The sequence below is a fragment of the Nylanderia fulva genome, unplaced genomic scaffold (assembly GCF_048542155.1).
Source record: "Nylanderia fulva isolate GAGA-0341 unplaced genomic scaffold, ASM4854215v1 Scaffold7, whole genome shotgun sequence".
Lineage (NCBI taxonomy): Eukaryota > Metazoa > Arthropoda > Insecta > Hymenoptera > Formicidae > Nylanderia > Nylanderia fulva.
In genome coordinates, this window is record NW_028190807.1 from 313,370 (window position 1) to 332,535 (window position 19,166).

General features: G+C 33.3%; 2 protein-coding genes across 2 annotated transcripts; both read left to right on the top strand.

Moving 5' to 3' along the window:
• Positions 1-967: 967 nt before the first annotated feature.
• Positions 968-7,283, top strand: LOC114940794 (uncharacterized). Its single transcript, XM_029315541.2, has 3 exons — positions 968-1,052; positions 4,753-4,950; positions 6,855-7,283. The coding sequence occupies exons 1-3, from the start codon at positions 1,041-1,043 to the stop codon at positions 7,131-7,133; spliced, it is 489 nt and encodes a 162-aa protein (XP_029171374.1). The 5' UTR covers positions 968-1,040; the 3' UTR covers positions 7,134-7,283.
• Positions 7,284-16,794: 9,511 nt separating this feature from the next.
• LOC114940798 (uncharacterized) lies at positions 16,795-17,387 on the top strand. Its single transcript, XM_029315544.1, has one exon. It carries the CDS (start codon positions 16,841-16,843, stop codon positions 17,174-17,176), a length of 336 nt encoding a protein of 111 aa, XP_029171377.1. The 5' UTR covers positions 16,795-16,840; the 3' UTR covers positions 17,177-17,387.
• Positions 17,388-19,166: the final 1,779 nt, after the last annotated feature.

The window sequence follows — 19,166 nt, forward strand, 5'->3', positions numbered from 1 at the left end:
TTCTAAACCAAAATTATTTGAAAATTATTCTAGATAATTTAGTAAAGATAATACTTTTTTTTATCTAAGATACAGATATAGATATAGATAATACATTATTTTATTAACTATATAAAGATAAGGTGATGCTAAAATTTCATCTAGATGATCATCTATATAATGTTATAGATATATTATTAAATTTTCTGACCAATTTGGAGACGATTATTCTTCAGTTAACATGTCGAGGCACTAATATTTTTTTTTTATTTTTAAGATTAATTATTAATTTTGATTATTATAATTATGATTATAAATTTTTAAGTTAAATGATTGGAAGAGAAGAGCTTCTCGCAAACTAAACTTCAGGTAGAGTTTACACGAATTTAAGATTTAGTTCCAAAGATACACGACGGCAAACATGGAGAACATTCAAAAATTGATGACCTCCCTCGACATTTTCGCTGAAGAAAAGTCGCCTCCAAATTGGCCAGAGAATCCGACATGGTATTTCCATGCGTATATATATTTGTTCAGTTATGCTAAACCTATATACGACAGTCATAGAAGTATAAAAAAAAACTGGAAGTTTAGGTCTACATTACAAATCTCTATTTCTTCCCTTTCCTCCCTCATTTCCCGCTCGTTCGCGCGCGAAACTGCGCTCAAGGTGGCGCAAACGCGCTTTTTCTCACGCTGCGAATCGGAACAACCGATACTTATACTTTTCTTTCTTTTTTTTTCCCGCTCGGCCGATAATAGATTTGTCCTTCACACGAATGACCGCTGCCGAGTCATCCGCAAAGGATTCTAGGATCTAGGTGACCCACCCCACCTGTCACCCGACACAACATTACGCCGTTTACCTATACCCACCTATACCCACAAATTCGCCATTATTGGTAGGGAAGCCTTTTTTCCGTATCTCTTTCTCTCTTTCGTTCCCCGAGCAAAAACAATCCGCCGGGGATATATAAGTGATCTAGCCGGGGTACGCGAGATGTGTATAGTCAGTCCGCAGCACCGACAAGAGACATCGCAGAGTGCGTTAGAGCAACATCATGTTCAAACTGGTGAGTATAAAGTGGCGCCCCAGGCGGAGAAGCGTAGACTCTGTGTTCTCACATGTGTAGATATCGGGGCGCGATTTTTCCCGGATGAGACGAGTGTCTAGAGAATATTTTGGGATATTTTTCCGGGCTCTCTCTATATATTCTCTTTTTGCAAATCTCTTTCTGGAATTTTCCTCCGCTCTCTCGTTTATATTAAAAGAAAACATTGTTTTCGAGGACGAAATTTCAGTTGAGAGAAATATATATTTGTATAGGGGAAAGTATGTTACATTGTATAAATTGAGTTAAAATATTTTAAGATTTGTATATCGCAGCTGAAATGCCGTAATATTTCTTTTGGTACCTCGTGCTTAAGCATTTTTTTATCTTATTTAATCTTGTATATGGAAGCGTTGAAAAATCGGCAAAATGTTTTAAAATTATTTCTTTATAAAAAAATTTTTTTATTATATTAAGTTTTTCTCTTTATATTCAGATGGGGATAATTGAAGAAAATATTTTCAAATTTTATAATTATATTGAGATAATTAATTATATTCACTTATATTTATAATTTTGTATAATACAAAAAGTATTTTTGTTCTATTTTTGAAGAAAACTTATAATTATAAATGTGACATTCTTGTAAATATGTTTTATTGCAGACTGAGAATTTTGTAGAAAATGTAACTTTTTTGCATTATATTTTTTTAATTTTATAGTTAGAAATACGATTTAAAATTCATGAATATAATTTACCAAACCAAGTATTGTGAATTATATTACCATTTTTTTAAATTTTAAGAATTTTTTTAGAAAATGTAACTTTATTTTTATATTTTTTAAATTTTATAGTTAGAGGTACGTTAAAATTCATGGATACAATTTATCAAACCAGATATTATAAATCATATTAAATACCCTTTTTTATTTTTAATTTATGATATGAAAGAATGATAAATTTATATTAATGTTTAGCGTTGACAAAGAACTATATAGTTTCAAATAAATAAAAAAATTGTGTAATTTCTTTGATAGTTTTATTGCAATTTTAATATTTACCTAAGGGGTACGATGTAGCATACTTTTTCCTATATATGTATATATATATATATAATTTATTGCGAGATTTATGAAACATTTATATTTCGAAAACAACAATTGGCGTTTTTTGTAATATTGCTTTTATCTAAAGATTAGATTTATTTCAGACTGTAGATAGAGAAGGAAAGAAAGAGAGAGAAAAAGAGAGAGAGATAGAATCAACTTGCAATATCGTGAGAAATGCACGGACGATCCACGGTAACATTTGCTATGAACTTTACTTGCTGCCGCGGGCGCGATTTTATCACGCTGGAATACGCTCGTTTCATTCATATCGTATGAATAGATACGCGGTTGAAATCACCCTGGATGTGCGTAAATAAAGCCGAAGGCTATGCGCAAACGACGTGAATTGTTCGCTTAGAAACTTTGCATCTTGTCATTTATAATAATCTAACACAGAAATTTCTCAAGGGGAATTTTTATATTTTTCTATGTATTATATGCACATATATATTATATAATAATATACGTTTTGGTTATATACGCGCGTCGCGATTACTTGGACGCGTCGATACGAGACGGGAATTCAAATAATTGTGAGAGAGGATTTATGGTTAACACTAAATATATTTTAAGAACAATCTTTTCGATATCTGTACAGAGATATATAAAGTTCGTGCGGATTAACAAACGTGCGACTGTACGCGGCGACTGTCGGTAGCGGAATCTTCGCATGTCAAACGCTCTTCCTATCGTTCCCTTAAAAATTCACCTTCGATAGGCTTCGAAAATGTTCTATCCGTTTATTTCTTTTCTGTTACGTCTCGATGTTTTTCGTCTTTCGTCTCGTCTGTTATATTTTATTTGTGTTTATTAGTCAGTGTTCGTATGTATGTATGTCCGTATTTATATACGTGTTTTTGCTATTAATTTCAGGGAAGTATGTGACGATGTAATCGCCACAACGTATATTATTACATATTTTTATATTTATATTTTTATATTTTTTATATTTATATATTTATATATTTTTATATATTTATATATATAATATTATTATATATTTTATATTGTACATACATATATATATACAGGGTAACTCAGATCACCCGTTAATGGGAGATTCCTAAGATTATTTGAAAATAATTTTTCCTCAAAAATGTTGATAGAGGTCATCATTTTTTACAATATAAGCTCCCAATTGCCATCATATATCTTTGTAACTAAACCTTAAATTAAATTCAGCCAAAAATTAACTGAAGAATGTAGTTTTGTTAATATTTTATTTTCACAAGGCTTAGTTTGCGAAAAATTCTTTATTTTCAATCGCTTATTACTTGAAAATTATTGGTGCCTTGACATTTTCACTGAGGAAAAATCATTTCCAAATAATCCCAAGAATCTCTGCCATCAATAGGGTAACTTTAATAAGAAAAACCATTTAAATGTTTTTCTATTATAATTTATTTATATTGTATTTTTATGTGTTTAAATGTCTATATTTTTTACATATATTTATATTTTATATTTTTTTTATTCTATATATTTTACTTATTTATGTATTCATATTTTTATACATAGTGAAAATAAGTCTCCCTTCTATAAATTTAAAATGAATGCATATATAATTCTCTGGTGCCGCATCAAAAAAACCATTTAAATGTTTTTCTATTATAATTTATTTATATTGCATTTTTATGTGCTTATATGTCTATATTTTTGACATATATCTATATTTTATATATATATATATATATATATATATATATATATTTTTTTTTTTATTTTTTATTATTCTATATAATATATATTTTACTTATCTCTATTTTTTATACATGGTGAAAATATTATAATTCTCCCTTCTATAAATTTAAAATGAATAAGATAATTATATATAATTATAATATATAATTCTCTGGTGCCACATTTTTCCAATATTAATAGTTGCCACGTTTATATTTTTTCACTGCTGTTCGGTTTGTTCAGTCAGCTTGAGAAAGAAAAAAAACTTAAAAGAAAACATATTCACTGCACAAATCTCTGACACACCCACTTTCCGTGCACAAAGAGATAAATATACATAAAAATATTTTTTTTTTCAACTTCTCGTGTATGTAATTTTGCGAAGCAAAGCATAAAAATACATCTCTTATATATAAAGTATTTCCCTCTCATCCTCTCGTCGCCATCGATAAAACATCATTTTTGATTTTAAAGAACAAACATTTTCAATTTTTTAATTTTTTAATTAAAAAAAATTTTTTTTTATTTAACATAAAATCGGTAGGTTCGTACTTTGTTTCTCTATGTATACTTTAATTATGGAAAAGCATTTATTATTCTATTCAATCAATAAAAAAAAACAAGGTGCGCAAAAATGAAGTTTTATCGATAAAACATTTTCGATATTAAAAAACAAAAAAAAAGTTGTTTTAATTTTTTAATAAAAAAATTTTCTAAAATCGGTATAGGTCTGCGTTTCGTTTTTATATATACATATATACAATATACTTTAACCATGGAAGAGCATTTATTATTCCATTGAACCAATAAAAAGAAGAAAAGGGTGCGCAAAAGTGCTGAATTTGATCGATAAAACGGTGCGTTCCTAGGATCCCCTGAAAAGGGAAGAGTCCAAGAGACATTTTTCATACACGTATCTCCTGCTTCGCAGATCCTTCTTCTCGCCACCGTCGCCTACGCGTCCGCCGGCGGTCTTTACTCCGGTTACGGGGGTCTCTACGGCTACGGCGGTTACGGCTACGGTAGCGGCTACGGCGGCTACGGCTTAGGTCATGGAGTGGCGGCGATCGCACCTGCGGTCACATACGCACACGCTCCAGTTGCGACCAGTTACGCCAATACGTACAAGGTAAGCTTGCCTCCACTTCTTCCCGCCTGAATGGGTGCAACGTGTTAACCGGACGTTACGACACGGAGTCGAGGATTATCAGCGTAAAAGCGAGCTGGCCGCCAGCCAGAAGAAGATTCCGGGGCTCTTATTCGCTCGTAATTCACGCAAACCTGCTCTTGCGTGAAATTATAAATACGCTCGGAATGAAATTTATCCGCGCTTTTTGCGGTCGTTTTGGGTAAATAAATAAAATTTGTCAAACGGACGTAATGATATATGATGGTCGTGATTAATCGAGTATTTTTATTTTTGCATGTTTAATTGTATTTATTATATATATTCTATATATATTATATTTAATTTAATTTTTATTCTTTATACTTATAAGGGAAAATGTATGCTAAATCGTATTCTTCAAGATAAATATTAAAATTGCATTAGAACTGATGAATTTTGAAATTATAGTTTTTTGTAAACGCTAAACATTAACACAAATTTATTATTGTAAATCATAGAAATTAAAAAAAAAGTATATGGTATGATTTAAATTGTACCCATGAGTTTTTAAATCGTACCTCTAACGATAAAATCAAAAAATTGTAACAAGAATGAAGTTTCATTTTCTATAAAAGTTTTCAGTCTGCAACAAAACATATATAAAGTGTCCCGAAATTTGCGTATCATCTGTTGATGACAGATTTCTGGGATTATTTCGAGACGATTTTTCCTCATTTGAAAATAAAAGGTTTCTCGCAAACTAAGTCTTGTAGAAATAAAATAATTAACAAAACCATATTCTTCAATTAATTTCAAGTAGAGTTTACTTTAAAAAAATTTTAATTTGCTTAGTTATAAAGATACACAATGACAAAAATTAGAAACATGCAAAAAATTATGGCTTTTCTCGATATTTTCACCTCCAAATCATGGAGAGGAAAAATCATCTCCAAATGATACCAGAAATCTGCCTAATGGGAGAGATAATTCGCGAATTTTGAGACACCCTGTATAGAAGAATGTCATATTCATAATCATTAATTCTCTTCAAAAATTTGACAAAAATACTTTTTGTATAACATAAAAATATTTATAAGTATTATCTCAATATAATTATCAACTTTGATAATATTTTTTTAGTCATTTATCTAAACATAAAGAAAAAAATTAATTTCTAAAGTAAAAAAATTAATTTTATATTAATTTAATAAATCGTACCAGTAAGATATAGGAAAAAAGTAGTGGTACAATTTACCGAACTTTGAATTGTCAAATTTGTGAGTAAAAAAATAATCTTAAAACACTTTGTCGATTTTTCAACGTTTTCACATACTTTATTAAAAATGATGAAAAAATGTTTTCATAATACCCTAAGTTTAATTGCTTATCTTTTTCAATGCAATAATTTAGGCATCAAATATTACATGAAAATCACACAATATAAATTTATTATGAACAACACTTATCAACAGATCGCCTGAGAAGGAAACAAATATTGCGGCATTCTGTTTAAGAAATACAGTAGAGATATGATTTAGCACACTTTCTTCTATATATATTTTGTCATACATATATACATATTAATTCAGTTTAAAAAAATAATGGTGACCTCAAGAATGCCTTCACCTGGAATAAGACTATGCTTGCGATAGAACTTCATTCTCGAAATCTTACAACTTTTGTACGGAACATTTTTTGATGGCAAACTTGGTTTTCAAACAAATATATAGCAATACGTCATTTAAAATGGGACATTTTACATTATAAATATTATATAAAATATTTTAATAATAATAATAATTTCTTTATATTAATTATGTTTTTTATATTATATATAATTTATATTACTTTATATTATTAATTTTTTAATAATTATTATTTAAATTATTACTTTAATATTATTTTTCCTTCTCTTTCTCTCTTAGGTCGCAGTTGCTCCGACCGTCACTAAGCTTGCCGTTGCACCTGCCATCGCCAAAGTGATACCATACACCGCACCTGCTTACACGAAGGTGGCTTATGCCCCAAGTTACGCGACGCCACCGGTATATAGCGTATCACCATCGGTCACCTACCTGCACAATAGTCTGGGCTACGGCCACGGGCTTGGCTATGGTCTTGGATCTTATGGTTACGGGTCTTACGGACTCGGCTACGGCCACGGATACGGCCACGGATACGGATACGGTGGATACTATCACTGATAGCGAGGAGTCATCCGAAGCGAGGTCTTCGAGGAGTTACCTTTGTCGACGAGTGGACGGCCATCGGACACACAGCTGGCCGCAAACTTGATCATCGGCTATGTATACAATGACGTTTACGATATATAATATATGTGTCTTCATCTTTTACATTGTCTTGATTTCTTCACGATACCGAATGACGGGAGCTAAAAGCGTGACGTAAGACGTGTGTCTCGCTGTCTAGATCGCTTTTAGATCGTCCCAAGGACGAGTTGCAAGGATTAAAAAATGAATATCTTGCTATTCTTGCTAGATATTTATGTCGTCCGGTTATTCGAAGCCTTGATACTCTGCGCGTTTAAATGTTAATATTATTTGATGTTGCGTATTTTTTTCCCCCGATTGTATCTCTTATCCTTGCATATCTATGATTCTCGTTTCCGCGATTGCTGATACGATATCAGCGACTCAAGTTTACGAGATACTGATTGATATCTTACACTTAGAGATGGGATTAAGTTCGAATGTATGCTTAGAAATCCGTTCCATTTTCTAGGATTCGAATAATACTATCGAGAAATAATATTTCATATACTGTATTTTGTGAAATACTAGAACCTAGAATAGTTATTCGAATTTTAGATGACGTAGCTGCAAGGTTCGAAAATATAAGAAATATATAAGTAGTACTTATGAATACTTTCTGTCATAAAGAATAGATTTTTTGCAAGTAGTACTCAAACTCTAACAAAAAACGTATTTACGATACTTGTTACACATACATATGTATACATATTTTATTAGTACTCACAAGCACTCATAGGTATTCATAAGTACTAAAAAGTACTCATGAATACTTATAAGTACTCATGAGCGCTTATAAGTGCTCACAAGTACTAAAAAGTACTCATGAATACTTATAAGTACTCATAAGCGCTTATAAGTGCTCTTAAGTACTCATAAAGTACTCAAAAGTAGTCAAAAGTACATATAAGCACTCATAAAAAATTTAAACGTATTTGGTCCAAGTTTGAACATACTTGCAAGTACTGTTCTTGGAATCAATCTAGACCTAGGAAGCTATTTTCCTATTATGAATATTCATGCTGAGAATTTATTTGAATGTCGTTAGGGGTAAATAACGAAAAACAAAATTATCCCGATCAGAAACGTTTCTTAATCAACAATAGATACATATAATAGCTGTCCAGGTTAGAATCTACCTAAAACTATTGTTTTCTCTTCGAAGTGATGATAGAGAGTACTCATGAACCTACTTAAGTGTAATGTATTTGATCCCATCGCTACTTACATCCGCAAAAAGGTCTTCCGTCACGACTGACCGAAGACTGAGGATCGTTGCAGAGGCTTTTATATACATTCCGTCATAGACCATTCATTCGTTCATCGTTTCAGCAGAAAGAGATATTGCACAAGGTGAAGAGGAGGAGCAAGTGCGTTCGCACGAGCGTGAGGAAGAAGCGAGGCTTAAAGAGTAGATCAAGGCTAAGGCGAGGCAATCGCGAACTTTGTTTATCCCAATCGACGATCATCAGATCGTTTTGATCCTTTTACTTTGGCGTCATTTTAATTTCTCGATTTTATGTAATAACGCACTAACGCTTTACATAACACGCACTCGCCTCATTAAAATTGGCGTCTTATCGCCTTACAATATCTGATCTCGTGTAATGATACTCGAAAAAATATTGCTATAATATATTTTCGGAAATACTTTATGAAGAGACGTTGAAGAGTTCTTAAATAATCTCCCGAATTTGTAATTCTCTTTTTTTAGCAATAATATTTCGGAATTATTCATAAAATTGATACATAATAATTAAATAATATTATATAAATAATAATATAAGATAAATAATAAATAATATTAAAATAAATAATATTTAGAGTTGAAATATATATTTGAATCGATGATTGATTATAGCTTAATCGGATACTTGAAATAACATTTAATTACACATGTGTAAATTTATTTAGACACAAAGAGATATGCATATCTTCAATGTGTCAAAGATAAAATTTCTCGTCTTAATAAAGGCAAGGCCGGACGATTAACTTGATGTACGTGACAAGACACGCGCGTGCAAATTGTTTGCAAAACGATTCGACTTCTTTAAAGTCAACATCTCTGTCCAAGGTAGATCGATAAAAGCGACACTCGGCGAATTATGCGTTCTCGTTTCGCATGAATTTAATTTGCGCCTACGAAAATACAGGATGTCTTAAATCCAGCAAACCTTTTTTACTCAATTGAAATTTATTTGTTTCAATTTAAATAGACACGAGATTTTTTTTAATATTACGTATTTTTAAGATTAAAATTACTCTTAAATTATAAATTTTATTTAAATTTTTATTTTTTATTTATTCATTTTTTTTATTAGCTTTTATTTAAATTATTCTACTACTTAAAATCTTAAAATATTACATATTTTTCAAATTAGAAATTTTGTTTAAATTATTTTTTATTTATTTATTTTATAAATATTTATTATTATTTTTATTTACATTATTAATTGTATTACTTAAAGTCTTAAAAAATTCAATTAAAGCAAAATGCATCTGAAATTAATTGAAAAACATAACTTTGTTAATTATTAGCTCTTCCGAGGCTTAGTTTGGAAAAAAGGCTTTCGTTTTTACGTTAATTATTTAAAAACTGTCGGGCCCTCGACATTCACGTCCAGGGGAAAATGGACTTTAAATTGACGAGAAAATTTATCATAAAAAAAGGACGCATTCGGCGCGGTCGTGTTATAACTTATATATTAAAAATGTTGAGAGCGCGCGCACTCGTGCTTGCGCGCTTCTCTCTCTCTCTCATTCTTCTTCGTCATCGGATCGGGCACGGTGGCGAAATTTGTGAAATATTACAACGTCGAGGGCTCGGGCCGCGGACAGTCTCGCTTACTCATTTATTTACTTTCTCACTTATATCGTTGCACGCGATCGTGCTCCAGATTTATTGGAGCAGGGTCGTCGTCTCACAGACTCCGCCCATGTAACGGCGACTCGTTTTCGTAAATCGACAAAAGGAGTCGAGAGAGTTCGAGAAATTATATATCCTCGAGGTATAAAATCCGCCGGAAAAACGACAATGGAGTTCCTCGTAAGCGAAAACCGTAGAAAAACGACCGTGCTCCATTTTCCGAAACTAGTGATTCGAATAAGGTCAGCCGGAAATCGCGAGACACTTCCTTATACAATACTTGTCGCACAATACTAATTTTCTTAATTAAACAAATAATTGAGGATAATTAAAGTTAATTAAAGGTAATTAAAGAAAAAATTCTTTTGTCAACGTATATATTTTTTTCATCAACTGCGCATTGGTAATTTTTTTATATCAGCTACTGGTCGAATATTTTTTCTTGTTATATTTTAGAAATTCCGAGTATAAAGGCTCTTTGTATTTTATTTTAGATGGAGAGAAGTACATATGTTTGACATTTAAAGTTGCTTTGGATACCTGGGTATCCATTTGTTGATTAAAAAACATGTCAAGATTTGATGAATATTGAGTGTAAATATTTTTAAATTATATTGTCACAATGCACAAAAGATAACGTATTATAAAAAGTATTTCTGTCTTTTCGCATATTTCTGCAGAAATATATATTTCGTAATTGAAATATCATATAATTTCCTACTTAGGATTGCAGATGCGTCTTAAGATATACTAATGAATATTTTATCGAAAAGTATAATGTCTATTGTAAGATGGAGCGATGTAATCTTTCCATCAGTTTCTCCCACGGATGTCGATTAATTAAATTAATGCCTCGTATAATTCTCATTGTAAAGCGAATGTAACTGCAGTGTGGTAAATAGTGATGGAATCTTATAAGTAGGTTTGAATTTATTTGCGTGGCTTAGAACTATTTCTATATAATTATACAAAAAAATTCTTCGAATAGACCCGAATCTGAAATGAATGAAATTGATTCAAACTCTTTAATAAGTACCTCAAAAAATAAGAGCAATACATCTAAGTACATTCAAATAATCCTGAATCAAATATGTTCCAATTTTTATGAGTATTTATATGAGTACTTTTATGAATACTTTTATGAGTACTTTTCTATGAGTGCTTATATGTGTATGAGCACTTTTATGAGTACTTATATGAGTATTTTTATGAATACTTTTATAAGTACCTTTTATGAATACTTATATGAGTGCTTTTTTATGAAAATGTTTTTTGCGAAAGTATTTGTAAGTACTATTTTAAACCTTGCAGGTACTCAATCTAAAATTCAAATACAGAATGTTCTATATTCTGTTCTAGATTCGAATACTTAGTAAATACAATGTATGAAATATCATTTTTTATTGTTATTCTTCGAATCCTAGAAAATAAAATGATGGATCGGATTCGACTTGATCGAGTGGATTCGTCTTGCATTTTTAAATACATGTTGAACTTGATCTCATTCCTACGGTACATAACATCGTTTCAATTTTCGTGCATGTGATATGGATGCACTGTCAGTCAATTAACGTGCAGAGAGCTTGTGCATACAGGTTGTAATAAGAGCGCTCGCGTTGCGTAATAACAAACTGCCACGACCGGGTTTATTTTGGGATCGCGAAGTAAGAGAATTTGAGTGACGTCCCTACGATGAGCGATGGGCGTTACTGCGTATAGAGGAGTTATGTGAGTTATTCGCGAGGGAAGGTCGCTTTAACTTTCTACAGGCGGGTGTCGTGAGGCCTCGTGTCGATCTCGCAAACTCTTATTGTTAGCTAGAGATACACGCGTGATAAATCCTCCTTATTAAATGTGCACGCGCTTTATTGATTATATAGTTAGAAGACTACATTAAACTCATCCTAAATATATACATATATATATATATATATATATATATATATATATATATTCTCTTGCGCGCTTATATTATTCTCGAATAATTTATTTCCATCCATAGATCTACGTTGTTTTTATATTTCTGCTAGTATCAAACTACGCGTTTTATAGCAACGTATTTTTCTTTTTTTTTTGTGGAATTATCTCCCAAGAGAGACAGAGGTGCAACGAGTAAAAATATTTTTTGCGTCAAAAATATTGTGGATCTCTATTAAAAACAGGAGTTAAAATACTACATCGAGATTGGTCTACGCGATTTTTTTTACGAAAATATTTAAAAAATCTGTCTTTCGATCTGTCAGTCGAATCAACGCAGTCTGCTAAAAAAAAGGAATGACGAATTTGGAATAAAAATGAAATTACGTAAAAAACACGAGACTGTAACAGAGAGGCTTCCTGACTTATGTATGAACGCATTTAGCTTTACGCGTAATTTGAGCGTTTCGGCGTAGGCCGACATTATAAAATATTCCCTTTGAGGTCCTAAAGTACTGTAAGAGGATTACTTTCCGTTCGATGAAACGCATATATTTCGTTTCGGACGCGTCAATGCCTGTTATCATGCCGATAATCATTCGGTAATAACTCAATGTAGACACGCAATGTACGTACATGGTACAATAAACAGAGAACTGCGTGCAATATTAATATAAAATATTAATTTATTATTATCTCTCCCTCTTTCTATCTCTCTCTGTATGTATGTGTGAGTGCTTGTATAATAAATTATAACAAAATACATAATAAATTAAAAAGAAGGTACAATTCCTCCAAAAAGCTGCTCCAGACGATCAGTCGATGGAAAATTGGTCCCGTCCTCTTCGAGGAAGTGTCCCGCATCCTCTCAGCGGATGCAGCTGACAGCTGATGCGGCGTAAGCGACTCAAGGATGTTGCGATGGGGGATGCTGCGCGAGCTAAGCAGGCAACCGGAGATGCTGCGTGAGCGACGTAGCCGATGAACGGGTTGCCGCGTTCAGGGGCGCGGTATCGGCAAATATTAATTTTATTTAATTTTTTATTATAGCTATGCGGAATGAAAAATTCTTTACTAGAATTAAAGTATTCGTACCCTAAACAGCACACATCCTGAAGACGAAGAACATCCTAAGGATGTTCGAATGTTCTCTGGATATCCTTTGGATATCTTCCGAATGTCTTTCGGATATGGTGTGGTATTAGGGTAATAACAAATCTGGGCTATTATATGTACATATTAAAAAAATCAAGAAAGTTTAATAATTACAGTTTTCTTATCATTTAGATTAGATTGACCCAATACAAAAGATCAATAGAAAAACTGTAATTACTATATTTAGTTTTCTTGGTTTTTTTTATATACATATATTATTACGCTCAGATTTGTTATGACGAACACTTTAATTCTATATAGTAAAGGATTTTTCATTCTGTATAGCCAATAAAGAGTTAAATGTTAAAATAATATTTGTCGATAAAACAAACCTAGTCAGCTCCCCCTTAAGGGTGGACCGTTTGCATAGGGGCAAATTTCTTTATAGCATCAAAAATTTTCTTATCGCAAAAAAACAGGCTTTTTTTGTTGTTTGATCCATTCCTTGACTATTTTTTTAAATAATCTTTTTTTGCGAGGAAAAAACAAGTTCCACTTCGCGATTCAAAAGCGGCTGCGTCACGTGGGGCCAAGATCTTCCGGATTCGGCGAAATTGTTTGTAGAGACCGTTTAAAAAAAAAAAAGAATAGAATATTATATAATTTTCGATTATTATCAGTTATTTCTTTCAACAATAATGCACGTTGGGCCGATAATATAGACTAGCTCTTCAATGGAGAAAATAATGTACTATATATGGAATTAATACAACAATGTGCTTTGCCTGTATGTTAAATAATTTCATAATGCTTGTGATCGCGAAAATAAATTAATAATTCATTAATTTCATAACAAATTAAATACGTGTACATATATATATTCATAAAATCTATAGAGCCGTATACATTATAGATTACGATCAAATATATTACGGGGAACACGTCATTGTGAAATTTTAATATGTCAGCCTGACACATGTCGCAACTTATCAATTTTCAGAGGTTGACAAAAAAAAAAAGAAACAGAAAGAGACACCAAAAGAGAGGATGCATCTTGTGTAACGACGCGTATTTTATGCCACGCACATGTTTACGATTGCGAATAGAGAAACTAGTCAATGTTACGTCTAGGAATCCGCTGTCGCAGCCGAGTTGCCTGCGATTTTCGTCAGTGCAAGCTGTCACGCATTGTCATTGTCGATGTGTCATTGCGCAAAGACGTGACAATCTGCGTAAACGCACAAGCGCAGAGAAAAGGACACACATACACGCACACAATGTTACGTGTTGTCGTATGCGAAGTGCGTTGCACGAAATTGTGCAAGTCGAGCATCTACTTTCGCGACTTGTGTCACAATGCCTCCTGCTTCTCCTCCCACTCTCACCTCATCCCCGCGATCTGTTTCTCCGCGATTCTGGTTCTATCGTACGTACGTAGGCATTCAATCTGCGTTATTGGATCATTTATCGTGGAAAATATATATTGAGAGAAACAGAAAAATTATTAAAAAATTATTTAGATAAAAAAGAGACGAATTTTATAGAAAATTTTCGAAAATGTACAAAAACATTTTTTTACAAGAAAAAAGAACGAAAAACAATCGGTTCATAAATTTTATATAAAAATTAAAAATTGATATATATATAATTTTGCCAGAGAAAGAAAAAGAGAGCAGATTTTAAAATTATTTTGAATTTTAAGATGAGAATTTAACAATTTACAGGTAAAAAATGTATAATAGATCACTGTCACTAAAATAATAAAAAGGAAGTAAATGTGATTTAATTTGATGTGAAAAATTGATATATATATATAATTTTTGCCAGAGAAAGAAAGAGAGAGCAGGTTTTAAAATTATTTTAAATTTTAAGATGAGAATTCAGCAATTTCCAGGTAAAAAATGTATAATAAATCACTGTCATTAAAATAATAAAAAGTAGGTAAATGTGATTTGATTTACGCATTGATTTTTTATTAGCAAAAAATATTAAATTGTCTCACAAATAGCAAAATGTTTGTATGTTAAGAATATAGTGAATAGAAAAGTAGGTAATATATTTCATATATTTGATAAGATTAATAAAAATAAACAATCAGATTTTAATGTTATTAGATACTCTATTTAATAAAATATAATTATTTAAAAAAATAATTTGAAAATAACTGCAACAAATTTTTTAGAATGAAAAAATGTTTATTAAATTTTAATATAAGAAAATATTTAAAAAATTTTTGTTTTAATAAGTCACATTGATTTAATGACATTTTATACATTTTTCCTCTAAATCGCTAATTTCTCATCTTAAAATTCAAAATAACTATAAAACGTGATGGACCAATTCGGACAGCGGCATTGCATGTTTTTGTAGTCGAAAATCGATAACACAAACATCTACTCTGATTAGAGTTATTAAATTTTTTTGTCAGTCTCTGTAATTATTTATAATCTCTTATGTATTTATTCCCGAGTAATCGTAGATAATTTTGCAAAAACTTTTCAGTCTGAAGAGCTGCGAGTAAAAAAGTTTCGAGAGAGGAGTTGTTATATATTGTGGAAATATATATATATATATATATATATATATATATATGTTTATTAAAACAACGTATACGTGCAGAACAAAACCGCCCAACTGCCGGGAGAGAAACCCGCTAGCAAGGCGACCCAGCTCGTAAATCGTTGTAATTCACAAGTATTAAAATGGGGTAAAGTACAAAGAGGAAAAGAAGCGCGCGCGTTACCTCCTAAATGACCAAAGTCAGGGTAAACAACCTGAAAGCGTCCTTTGCGCGAACGGATGAACAATTTTAACTGTGTGATTTTACCAGTTTTCATGACACAGACATCACATACATATAATTTATATATAAATATTTTAATACACATATAATTATATATGAACAATATAACAAAATAAACAATATTCATAACTTGAAATATTAATGTATATTTTAATATACAATTTGATACGTTTTAATTGTACAAATATTATTAACCGAATATAAACACAAATTTCGAAGATAATAAATTATTAACAACAATTCGTTAACGAAAACTCGTTAACAAAATTGCCTCCGTGTAATACGTTTCCTCTAATTGATACCATCAATTAAACGCCTATCAATGCCACCAATCTCCATACATAATCAAGAATTAATCGAGGAAGTGATAGAAGCCTGGTCCGTTGTTGCTCGAGGCGTAATTTTGAGGTCATATTTTAGGCCCGGCAAATATGTACTCAAAAATCGCTGAATAATCGTGCACGATTGTTCCGGTCGTCCCGCGAGCGTAGAATCTGATGATCGATAGTCTAGAGGTCTATGTCATTGAACCTGCAGCTCGCGCAAACAAAGAAGAGATAAAGCCATATATCGATAATCACCCTTTCGCGAGCGCACCTCGCGCGTCCTTCTCGGGAGAGACAAAACGAGATGATCGACAACTCGATACTACGATCGAGGCTACGCGGGTGAAGGGCCCAAACGGTAAGTCCTTGGCAGTGCGAACCGGGACGAGCGAAAAAAAACGAGCATCAGAGGAGCGACGATGCGCGAGCGCGGGCAACGGACACGAGGAAGGCAACAGGAATCGCCGGAGGGACCGGGTGTCTGCGCCGGAGGCCCGGCTCGCTGTGAGAAAAGGTGGGAGAGGTCAGTCCCGGCGGATATAAGGGGTCCTAGACGCCGTGTCCAGGCACCATTCGCTCTTCAGCAGCACTCAGCTCCGAAGTACCGAAGCACACTCCGCACGCAACGATCAACATGTACAAGTTCGTCGCACTCTTCGCTCTGCTGGCCTGCGCCATGGCTGCGCCTGAACCCGGCTACCTGGCCGCGCCAGCCCTCCACGCGGCCCCGGTCGTCGCGGCCCCGGTCGCGGTGGCCCACACCCTCCCGGTCGCCACCAGCTACGCCAACACGTACAAAGTGTCCGTGAAGAGTCCGCTCGTGGCCGCAGCTCCGCTCGCCTACAGCGCCCCGATCCTCAAGACCGCACCGGTTGTCGCTGCAGCACCAGTCGTCGCTGCTCCCGCAGTCGTCGCCCATGGCCCGCTTGCCTACGCCACTCATCCGGGCCCAATCATCGCTCTTCACTGAAGGGGTCTTTCTATAGTCATCCTAGCCACCTTTCGGCAAACCCCGTCTCACTCGCCATTTCTCACCGATATGTGACTGGACGCAGCGGAAGAACCACCGAGCCACCTCCATTGAGCCATCAACAGATCCTGCCAGACTAATCTTGTACCAGCCAGTCCGCAAGATCGCTACGATCAGTCAATAAAATTTGCCATTTCTGCCTTTACACAAATGTGCCCTCTGTTTATTTCATTCCTTTTACTGTAATTCCTTCAATTGGGAGTCTTTCTTTATTTTTACAATTAATTAGGAATAGTAGTAGTGGTAGTATATATAGTGATACGGAGCGGTACTATTACGTCCTTGACGACGCTTGGATCACGATAACACTTAGATCCTTTGTATCTCCTCACTCTTGTAGTTAACTAAGTGTTTGGATTCAGTTTGGAGTCTAGCATTAGGCTTATAAACCCGACCTTGCACTTTCTAGGTCTTTATAGGATTCCTAGGTTTTGTATCTTACCATTAGTAGATATTAGCAAATTTTAGGAGTAATATAATAACATTCTTTGTATCTCCTCACTCTTGTAGTTAGCTAAGTGTTTGGATTCAGTTTAAAACGTAGCATCAGGTTTAATAGATCCAACCTTACACTTTCTAGGTTTTAAGGGTTTAGGACATTAGCAAATTTTAGGAGTGATATAATAAGATTCTTTGTATCTTCTTACTCTTGTAGTTAGCTAAGTGTTTGGATTTAGTTTGGAGCCTAGCATTTGGCTTAATAGATCCAATCTTGTTCTTTCTAAGTTTTTATAGGAATTTGTATTTCTAGGTTTTATATTTTACAATTAGTAGATATTAGCAAATAGGAGTAATATAATAAGATCCTTTGTATATCCTCACTCTTATAGTTAGCTAAGTGTTTGGATTTAGTTTGAAGCCTCTCTCTCTCTAGCATTAGGCTTAATAGATCCAACCTTGCTCTTTCTAGATCTTTATAGGAATTTGGATTTCTAGGTTTTACATCTTACAATTAATAGATATTAGTAAATTTTAGGAATAATATAATATGTTTTATCGTGAAATTATCCCTTCTGGCGGTTATGAAGTTCTATCTATTTCGTTATGCCTAAGGGATTAATTCCTCCGTATCACGTATTGTCCAAGCTTATCGAGGATCGCTGATTTTTCCTTCCTCTCTCTCTCACTTTCGACCAGAGAGTTCCAACTTTTTACTCGCATGGACGATGTGCAAACACGGAGCGTCGTGATCACGGGGTGATCTCGTTCTTATAGTTTTTTTTTTACTTGGACACCACGTCCGCGTAGTGTACGTCCATCTATACTACCTATCCGTTTACGTGAGGCTTTTCTCAAAATAGGATTTGGAACGACTCGATGAAAAGTGTTTACCGACTTGGCGATCAACGGTTGTTTGAGTTTCGGCTTTAGTCCCCCTCCCTTTCCGCCCTTTTCCCCGCCGCACCCCCATCCCCTTCTCGCTTCGACAATCGCGAACGAAACTTCGCCGCGCGCCGTCCGGGTCACGTATTGAATATATTTGCAGGAAACATATAAACCCGCCTCTGTGCGCGCTTTTCACGAACCTAACTTGCTAAATTCTTTACGAGAGCTTTAAAAAAGTCGCTCTCCCTCTTCTCCCTCCAAGCGAAGAAGAAAGAGAAAGAGAGAGAGAGAGAGAGAGAGAGAGAGAGAGAGAGAGAAGGAGAGAGAGAAAAAGTAGAGGCGAATTATTCAATATCGCATCTTTACGTTTGCGAAGAGAAAAGTTATAGATGTATCCATACATATGTTATGTTAACATACTACATGTATCGAATATATCAATTTCGCTACATTCAAACTGTATTTCTCATGTTAGAAAAGAATTATATGCTTACTTAAAAGAAATATTAATACAAATATTTTAAAAAATATTTTAAAAAGTATTAATAAAAAAAATATATTGAAGATTAATACATAGTATACAGTGTTTTTCAAAAATACCGGA